At 39.6% G+C, this 10,535-nt stretch overlaps 1 protein-coding gene across 1 annotated transcript; it reads left to right on the top strand.

Annotated features, from left to right (window-relative positions):
- The first annotated feature begins 340 nt into the window (after positions 1 to 340).
- Positions 341 to 9,956, top strand: esm1 (endothelial cell-specific molecule 1). Its single transcript, NM_001126720.1, has 3 exons — positions 341 to 736; positions 8,669 to 8,824; positions 9,538 to 9,956. Exons 1-3 carry the CDS (start codon positions 436 to 438, stop codon positions 9,636 to 9,638), a joined length of 558 nt encoding a protein of 185 aa, NP_001120192.1. The 5' UTR covers positions 341 to 435; the 3' UTR covers positions 9,639 to 9,956.
- Positions 9,957 to 10,535: the final 579 nt, after the last annotated feature.

The raw sequence follows: 10,535 nt of genomic DNA, 5'->3' as shown, positions 1-10,535 counted from the left end.
TGTATGCAAAGCCCCAGCCACTTTGAGAAGCAGAGTTCCCTACATGTGAGGAGAGATCCCTATCTGCCTGTGTTCCCCACACATCCCAAGGCAGATGGAGAGGGTTTTAGCGCTTCCAAAACAACTAAACATAACAAATGACATCAGCTTTAGGTTTTTGGAGTTCCTGGATGGCAGTAGAACCATAAGCCAGCCTCCATCCTGGATCCCACACAGCACAAGGGAGGCTGCCAGTAGGACAGGGCTGGCGGATTGAGGAAGCTGACGACTGACAAGCCTGTGGGAAGACAATGTATAAAGCGGCTAAATGTGCGCACTGATGCTCAGCTACTGCATTGGACTCATTCCTGCTCTGAGCAGAAGGCAACAAGCCCAGCCCGGCACCTGGACTTAAACACAGCACATATATATATATTTATATATCAACAGGACGACATGAAGTGCTGCCTTTTGGTCACCGCTCTGTTAATAAATGCGCACCTTGGCGCAGCTCGCAAAGCGCAGTACGCAGTGGATTGCCCCGACCGCTGCGACAGCAACGACTGCAAGAGCACCACCCGTTGCAAGCGGACTGTCCTGGACGACTGTGGCTGCTGCAGAGTGTGCGCGGCTGCGGCCGGAGAGACTTGTTATCGCACCGTGTCTGGCATGGATGGGGTTAAATGCGGACCCGGCCTCAGGTGCCAGTTCTTCACCGAAGAGGATGACTTTGGGGATGAGTTTGGCATCTGCAGAGGTAACGGCTGCTTTATATAAATACTACTCATTCAATAGAGACACTGGGACACATTCTTTTATACCTTTTGTTGCCTTAAATGCAGATAATGATAAATATACAGAATATGCCCCTTACAGTGACTTGGTGGCTCCTTGGGTACTTTTGGCTTTTCCAGACCCAAATATTAAGTACTGTCAGGTTATACATCAGAACTATACAGAAGGCAAGTTCCCTGCTCTATAGATACCTGTAAATGCTCAATGATCATTTAATTATTAACACGTATGGGATCCCTTATCCTGAAACCTGTTATCCAGAAAGCCCTGAATTATAGGAAGGCTATCTCACATATATTTTAGCAAATAATTCCAATTTTTACAAAATGATTTCCTTTTTTCTGTAATTATAACTTGTGCTTCATCCCAACTAAGCTGCATGAATCCATATTGGTGGCAAACAATCCTATTGGGTTTAGTTAATGTTTAAATGAATTTTTAGCAACTTAAAACATGGAGATCCAAATTACAGAAAGATTATTTATCTGGAAACCCTAGGTCCCAACCATTCCTGATAATCGATCCTAAGAATGAGTTTGTTTTCACTAATTTTAATTTGTAGATTTGCGATGAATCTTCACTATTGAGATGACTAATCTCCCCGATATGCCATCCCACTACCAAGAATGAAAAACGCCGGTGGGATGGCAAACGTGTCGCTTCAGTTTCCCAAAGTCGCCCGAAGATTCCTTGCGAGGCAAGTTTGGGCGACCGAAGCGAAGCGTATGCCATCCCAGCGGTGATTTTTATTCTTGCCACTGGGATGGCATATCAGGGAGATTAGTCGCCCGCGGTAGTGAAGATTTATCGCGTGCTGCTAATCTCCCCATGTGCCACTGCCCTAACTGTAAAGACAGACAGAGCTACTAGTAGCAGCTACTTTTGTCACAGCTACTAAACTCCATTACTAAAAAATACTGAGAATTGCCTCTGCTAAACAACACGTAGAGACAATCATCAGTAAAGGATCAGCATTGTCTTTTTTAGTAGCCACAACAAGTAGCTGCTGCTAGTAGCTCCGTGTGTCTTCACCCTTAGGGCAGTGGCACGCGGAGAGTAGTCGCTCCGCAACAAATCTTCATTGTCGCAGGCGACTAATCTCCCCGCAATGCCATCCCACCGGCTAGAATGTAAATGTCTTGAGAGGAAACTTCGGGAAATCGCAGTGAAGCGTATGCCATCCCACCAGCAATTTACATTCTAGGCGGTGGGATGGCATTGCGGGGAGACGACAGATCTTTGTTACAGTGGGCGTCTAATCTCCCCACAGTGCCATCCCACAGGCAAGAACATAAATCGCCAGTGGGATGGCAAACACGTTGTTACAATTTCCCGAAGTCGCCCGAAGTTGCCTTTCAAGGACTGCAATGTATCACTAGTATTTCAGGTTTATTATGGAAAATATGCACAACTAGAGACAGTGCTGGTAATTAGCACAAGGTTTTGTCCACAAAGAACCCTACCAGTTGTATTTATACTTTACTTACTCTGTGCAGTGATGTCTTTTCCATAAACTCTATAGTGGTTTTTTTTTAAAAGGTATCCATAAATATTAAAGAATTTTCAGAGTTAACAGGCATTAAAGATTGCTAGCCTTCAAGCCCAAATGTAATGCACCACAATCAAGGCAGTCGTCTGCTCTTTGCTTTGCATACTCTTTCTCTTGCATTGAGTACAGACTTACTACCACTTGTATTTTCCTCTATGGCAGCATCAGCAGGAACATAATGATGTGTGTTAGAAAGGGACCCAAAGTAGTGCTTTTTGTAGTTTTTTTGAAACCCAGACTAAACTCATTTCAATGAATCACAGTCATTTATCAAAAGACCCAAACTGAAAAAGCACAAACAAAAAAAAGATGCGTAAAAAACACGAAAAATCCAACTTTTTCGTATTGTCATAAAAAGCCAGCATAAAAAAACTGAAAACCTCTAAAATCACAAAGAAAAGAAAAATATTCCAGTTGTAAAAGGGACTTGTGCCATAGACTTCTACATGATATCGAGAGGTTTTAGATTGCATATTTTTGCATTCAGGCAATATGGCAGCTCCCACACACATACATTAATATATATATGCTATATGCCACATACAGTATTTAACAAACAGAGTGGTGCTAATGAACAGAATATTATTATTGGGAATATGACTCCCAAATGAATGGGCTGAGATATGATGTAGTACAAGACCCAACAATCAGTACATATCAGTGATATAAAAGTGATTTCACTAATGCATCAAACTTACAAACATAAAGGAGCCTGGTGATAGTCTTACACAATTTGCAGTTTGTCATTGTTTTTTATGGTTTGTGTTTTTTAACTATGCGCATTCCAGTCTATCTCTCCCACCTCCAATTCTAAATACAACCTCCTTACTTACAATTCAGCCCACATTTCCATTCTCTCATTTAATCCAATGCCTGGTTGCTATGCTTAATCACACACTAGCAACCAATTGTAGAAAATTCTGGAAAGCCACGGAACAAAAACTGAAATGGCGACCAATTGCAGTTTGTCATTAGAATAGCACAGTTTACATGTGAAGTGGTTCACCTTAAACAACCTTAAATAACTTTTAGTATGTTATTGAATGGCCAATTTTAAACAACTTTTCAATTGGTCTTCATTTTTTTAACAGTTTTTTTTTTCATTATTTGCCTTCTTCTTCTGACTCAACTTTCAAATGGGGGTCACAGACCCCAGCAGCAAAAAAAGACTGTAAGGCTATAATTGTATTGCTTTTGTTACTTTCTATTTCTTTATCTTTCTGTTCTGTTTCTCTCCTATTCATTTACCAGTCTTTCATTTAAACCACTCCCTGGTTGTTAAGGTAATTTGAAGCCTAGCAACCAGATGACTGCTGAAATTCCAAACTGGAGAGTTGCTGAACAAAAGGTGAAATAATTAAAAAACTGCAATTGCAAATTGTCTTACTCTCTACATCATACTAAAAGTTAAATCAGGTTAAAATTGGCAGTATTTCTTATTGAATAGATCAATGTTAAAATTGACATATCAGCCCGTACCATATCTGCATTGCCATTGCCCTGAGTGAATATGCCCCTATATGATTACTGGACAGTTAGCAACTAACACTCTGTGCTACAGATTAAGGGATATTTTTCCTTCTAACACATCATATAACCTATGGCAGGGAGCTCAGTCATGCTATAGGATCCCTGTTACTCACGGTCCCTCTAACAGAGCGTCCCACAAGCAGGGAGTAAATACTTAGACTGGGTTGAAACTGTAGTCACGTCTGTAATGGAGTCTAGAATGAGCACCTGCTTCACATCTGTTTAATAAATAGGAATTTCATGTGATCAAAGGTCAGTAGCTGAACGTAAAGTCATTTTTCTTTTATTGCCAAGGGAAAAGAGAATAACCTGTAGCGGTATCAGCCAGCCAATCCACACGGAGCTCTAATAAATCCAAGGTTGGAGAGTGCACACTGTTGCATTTTTTCTTGTCCCCTCAATTTCTGCTTCATAAAGGGGGGGTTTTCTGTATATTTTAATCAAGCCAATCACCAAGCAGGTCTCTTGGCCCTATTAATGCACTGAGAGTTGGAATCAAGGAGCCATAAATAACATTTCTCTAATGGATTTTGGCAGGTTAAACTATATGATATGTATGCTCAAGGCTAGCCTGGGACAGAGCCCTTGCAGGGCCCCATTTTTTTTATACACGTATGTCCCTATGGCTTATGACCATTCAGTTCTTTATAAAACTACAACTCCACACTCATCTACAGCCTTTCTGCCGTCAGTGGGTGTTGAACTCAATAACTAAAGGACCACAGATTTGGCAGTAGCGATAGGTATAGGGGCTGATTTACTAACCCACGAATTCGAATCCGAATTGGAAAAATTCCGATTGGAAAACGAACATTTTGCGACTTTTTCGTATTTTTGCGATTTTTTCGGCGCCTTTACGACTTTTCGGAAATTATCGCGACTTTTTCGTTGCCAATACGATTTGCGCGAAAAAACGCGAGTTTTTTGTAGCCATTCCGAAAGTTGCGATTTTTTCGTAGCGTTAAAACTTGCGCGAAAAGTTGCGCTTTTTTTGTAGCGTTAAAACTTAAAAGGCGCAACGTTTTGCGCAAGTTTTAACACTACGAAAAAATCGCAACTTTTTGCGCAAGTTTTAACGCTACGAAAAAATCGCAACTTTCGGAATGGCTATGAAAAACTCGCGTTTTTCCGCAAAAATCGTATTGGTAACGAAAAAGTCGCAATAATTTTCCGAAGAAATCGCAAAATACCGATCATTACGAAAAAAACGCAATCGGACGCATTCGGCCCGTTCGTGAGTAAGTAAATGGGCCCCATAGTGTTGCAGTCTTGCCCTACAGCATCTTGCTCTGTTATACCTGCTGTCTTACACTCTTACTACCTAAAGTGCTGCGGTGTGGGACCCATTTTCTGTAGGGCCCAGGGCAGTCACCCCTATTTGCAACAGCTAAAACAGCTGTGTACATTAAATTAGACTTAACACCGGGTCTGTTGCAACTATTGTGCTTCCCTGTCCACCTATACCAACTTGTGCACCTTATCCAGAAAGTTCTGAATTATGGGCAGGCCATCTCCCATAGACACCATTATAAGCAAATAATTCTAATTTTTAAAAATGATTTCCTTTTTCTCTGTAATAATAAAACAGTACCTGTACTTGATCCCAACTAAGATATAATTACCCCTTATTGGGGGCAGAACAGTCCTATTGGGTTTATTTAATGGTTAAATGATTCCCTTTTCTCTATAATAATAAAACAGTACATGTACTTGATCCCAACTAAGGTATAATGTGTCCTTATTGGGGGCAGAAGAGCCCTATTGGGTTTATTTCATGGTTAAATGATTCCCTTTTCTCTGTAATAATAAAACAGTACCTGTACTTGATCCCAACTAAGATATTATTACCCCTTATTGGGGGCAGAACAGCCCTATTGGATTTATTTCATGGTTAAATGATTCCCTTTTCTCTATAATAATAAAACAGTACATGTACTTGATCCCAACTAAGGTATAATGAGTCCTTATTGGGGGCAGAACAGCCCTATTGGGTTTATTTCATGGTTAAATGATTCCCTTTTCTCTGTAATAATAAAACAGTACCTGTACTTGATCCCAACTAAGATATAATTACCCCTTATTGGGGGCAGAACAGCCCTATTGGGTTTATTTAATGGTTAAATGTTTCCCTTTTCTCTGTAATAATAAAACAGTACCTGTATTTGATCCCAACTAAGATACAATTAACCCATATTGAAGGCACAAAAATCCTATTGGGTTTATTTAATGTTTCAATTATTTCTTAGTATACTTAAGGTATGGAGCATTCTGGATAACGGGTCCCATACCTACTATACGTATCATTTATTGAGCTGTGGACAAAACTGGCACATTCTAAAAAAGCTCCTTATATAGAACTCCATTATATTATTTGTTCCCTTTATTTACTATGCTTTTCCTAGGAGATAGAGATGAAACATCTGACAGTGCAAGTAGGGAGTGAGAATTTTGCCATTGACAGGCTTTTAATTATAGAGCATTATGTTGAGCCAGGGACTGATGGTCCAAATGACATTTCGAAACCAGGAAATAATTTCCCTCCATTAGTGATGGACTAGAAACAGCTTCACATCAGGGGTTTTGCCTTCATCTTCATCAATCAGGAACTCAGAAGAAACTTAAGGGTTGGCCACTCTCAGTTACTGTTATACCCCCCATGTGTATTTGCATTTCAGCGGTGGGTGGAAGAGCTTTATCATATCAGCAAATCTCCAAGGAGGACGATAAAGAAATGGAGCAGTTTGCTGTTTATTAATGTGTGCGGTTACATGTCCTTCTAATTTACAAGCTGCCTTTTCCATAGGTATCACACTATTAAAATCCACACGTATGCCCTAGGGAGCCATAATTCTAACTTAGATAAACCTTCCTTCCCAAGCAGATGTTGAAGTGGATTTATTTATTTGGCACTTGCCTTGCAATCCAAAGTAACTTTATTTAGCGCCTGGCGTGAAACATTAGAGGCAGAATTGTCTTTCACTTACCAATGAGATCCACAGACAATATGGAACCAGAAACGGTTTTGGAATAGTGTGATTGATGGTACGCACTTCACTTCCTTTGGCCTCTGTACAATAGAAGCTTGAATATTATATTCATTTTTTGGCACTCATAGTATTCTGGCTTTGTTGGAAAACATGACATAGCTCTCTCTCTATATTACTTGGATCTGAGCGCCACGTGTTTTACAGTTGAAGACCAGGATAAAGTTCAAGTTATCCGCTCTTCATAAAAACTCCCCCAAATTTCCAAATGCAGAGACAAAGCTGTGAGGATTAGCCCTTGCTCTGCTTTAGGGTCTTTAGGTCAGAAACATTATGGCTTCCATAAATCTTTTTACTAAGAGAAATCTCTCCCACGTCAGTGTTAATTGATGGTGCTTGTTTTGGAATTAGCAATAATAGTGAGGTATTTAAATGATTTTTCAGGACTAACACTTGGAGAATCTGATCAGTTTTGTTCTCTTTTTGTTCAAGAATGTTCTTTCATTTCTCATGGGAGACTGGAGGTGGGAAAGATTGGACCCCACAAAGCAAAGACAATAGGGGAGCCTCGATTCTAACTGGTGGGAATTCTGCTTTAGAAAACGTTACAGAATAAACACTTACCTGAAAAATCAAATCATTTATGCAAAGACAGTCAAAATGTTAAAAAAAGATGCTTAAAAAGAATATATGAACTAAATAATGTTTTATCTCTTGCTATAGTGACCTGAAAAAGTGATTCTCACAGAGCAAATTTTACACATTTACAAAATGTCGTTTTTTTGGGATGGTCACAGCTTAGATTTTTTTGGGGAGATTAGTCACCTGTGATAAATCTCTATTACCATACGCGACTAATCTCTTTCAAAATGCCCAAAAAAATGAAATTAGAGTTTGCTCAATCCATAAGTGCAAGTGCAAGAATACAAGAGGTAAATGTGTCCCTTAGCGCCAGGAGCTGATACCCCGGGTCGGTGCTTCTGTTAGCAGAAAACTGCACAGGCCTGAGATTCTTCTCAGCGAGCACCACGGAGGGATCCTCTTATTCCTTCCTACCCCAGGGCTGACGCATGCACAGTATAGTAAAAAAGCTGGCTTTTTTGTTAAAGTTTGGCTTTTGTCTTTACTGTGCATTCGTACTTACGCGAATAAAGAAGAAGCAGGAAGAGAATCGCTCTGTGGTGCTCACTGGAAAAATCTACTTATGGTGCAGTTTCCTGCTAACAGGAGCACCAGCCCGGGGTATCAGGTTAGTGAATACAATCACTGGGGGTGCCTAATTTTTGGATCCATACCTAAAATACAGTATATTGCCATTGGTCGTCTAACTTTAAAGAGCTAATTTACTCCATGTGGGCAGCTGAGCTGCAAGTGCCATATTGCTTACCTGAGCTAAACCATTCTCCCTAAACTTTTTTTTAACTACAATCAAATGTAAAGAAAGTTGGGGACCAACACAAACATGAAAAAAGTTCCTGGGGGGGTGGATTTGAGTAAGGGCTGTGCCTTGCTATTTGGTAGCCCTATGTGGAGCCTCTGTTGGGCAGTACATATAGCCTTTAGGCCTCCAAAACTTGCTTTAAGTTCCCAAGGAGCAACATCAAGGGGGTTGGTGAGTGACATATTGCTCATGATCCACTGGTTGGGGATCACTATTCTAAGGCTAATGCCATACCAGTTGTTTCCTCCACCGGATGTACCATCTTAACCCATGGGTGTCAATTCACTATAACTAATTTACTTGCAGCACCATTAAAGATATTATTATTATTGTGGGAGTGTGTCCCTTACACTGATATATATTTATAAGCATCTTTTTTTCCTGCTCTAGATTGTCCCTATGGAACTTATGGGATGGAGTGCAGGAGGACCTGTAACTGCCAGTCTGGAATATGTGATCGGGTGACTGGAAAATGCCTGAAATTCCCATTTTTCCAGTTAACTGGAGGCAAAACAGCAAACAAACAGAAAGTTTTGCCCAGTTCTGGTATGTATTTTATAAACCAATATTAAGTTTTTTATAGCATGTCCATGCAACAGAGAGAATTATGTTTTATTGGTTATTTGTCACAGAGAGATACAGTGCGGTGAATTTGAAATCATGGCTGTTCAGCTGGCATCATTACAGCTAGAGTTAACCTATTGCTTCTAGTCTTACATGACAGTAGACACATTAGACTGCTGGAAGTTGTAGCTTAGTAGGGGTTGGCAGGTTGGACACCCCTGCACTCATTGGACTAATCCACTGCCAAAAAAAATTACTTGTTGTTTTCATATTTTGCCTAGAAAGTATTATAAAGTTCTTTAAGGTTGCCATGCATTCCTAAATATTCTTAATATTTTAATTCATAAAAAATTAATTAATAAAGCATTTATTTTAATATTCCATGATTATCTTTTTCTTGTTGAATGGCAGTGCTCATTAGAAAAATCAATTAAAAGAAACCTAGGATGTATATTATATTTACTTCTAATGACACAAGGTGGTACAGAAGGGTTAACTGAACTGCTGGCAGCTGCATGGCTTAGTTTAACCTGTGCAGCTGGCAGCCAAAGGCAGATACTCAGAGTGGCTATTGTGTACTCTCTAATCATAAAGGGTCTTGACCTTGGCCAAAGAGAGCACAGTTGTAAAACCAAGTGTTGATTCCATAATATGTTTGGTTTCTCAATGAAAACTGTTCTTGCTTTTTCTCATAGATCAGGACATGGCATCAGGAGATGGGCACAATGATCGAGAGGAGACCCTGAAAGAAAAAAACAGTCACTCATCTGGAATAAAATGGTTAAACCCCCGCTGACACTAACATTTTTTAAAAAACAGGACTTTAAAGAGAAATCTGATGTGATTCATTGCTAAGCCGCGCAGCAGAGAGATACAGTAACGGAACGGCTGAGTTTTCTATGAGAATCCCAACTCCATGCATCACTTTATACATTTATCAGCAAAATGTTCACGTTGCACATTCTTTTTTTTCCTGCAAAGCAAATTCTATTTGGTTGAAACTTTTTTTTATAATGTATAATAATATAAAAATTTATTTTGAACAAGTTTAAACTGAATGGCAATAATTTGTATTTAAAAATGACCTTATAAAGGTTTAATGTGTTTTTTTTCAGTCTGCATCAGTGTCTGTTATGTGCCTGCCTTTATACATATACATTACACACTGCATGTTTATTCAGCACTATTTTTACCATGATTATATTTGATAAACCTCTTTATGAAATGTTTCTATGCCATTCCCAAGGGTCAATACCCTGGAATATCCCTTTCATTTTCAGAAATCACTCTTTTTATGGGTTTAGCCGATCAAACTGCCTCATCTGACATATGAAGGAGCCAGTTCCCACAAAGAAAAGAAAGCAGCAACCCTAGAGACTTAGGCCTCAGAGTTTGCAGGGCTGTAGGACCTCCAAATGATACCTTCCCCAGAATATTCAGTCCTGGGAATGACAAGGCCGAAATTTCAAAGTGGTTCAGTTACAGGTAATCTAAACCAAAAAGATGAATTCATGTAAACTACATAAGAGTGCTTCTCAAAGAATTTATTTTCTATTTTTAAGTTATAGATATTTGCAGTTTTAGACTGCTAATACCAGGCTTTAGGTTTAACTGAGAGTCAGCATCTCTGAAGAAAGTACATAGACAGTTAGGAGAGCTGGCACGCACAAATAGGCAACCTGAGCTGACCCTA

This window comes from Xenopus tropicalis, chromosome 1, assembly GCF_000004195.4.
Source record: "Xenopus tropicalis strain Nigerian chromosome 1, UCB_Xtro_10.0, whole genome shotgun sequence".
NCBI lineage: Eukaryota > Metazoa > Chordata > Amphibia > Anura > Pipidae > Xenopus > Xenopus tropicalis.
The sequence above is the reverse complement of the archived record's forward strand: the minus strand, read 5'-3'. Positions and strand labels throughout refer to the sequence as shown.

Coding starts and splice junctions, on each gene's coding strand:
- esm1 (NM_001126720.1), top strand. CDS start 436: ATGAAGTGCTGCCTTTTGGTCACCGCTCTGTTAATAAATGCGCACCTT. Junction 737..8,668: donor TGAGTTTGGCATCTGCAGAG/GTAACGGCTGCT, acceptor TTCCTGCTCTAG/ATTGTCCCTATGGAACTTAT. Junction 8,825..9,537: donor GAAAGTTTTGCCCAGTTCTG/GTATGTATTTTA, acceptor TTTTTCTCATAG/ATCAGGACATGGCATCAGGA.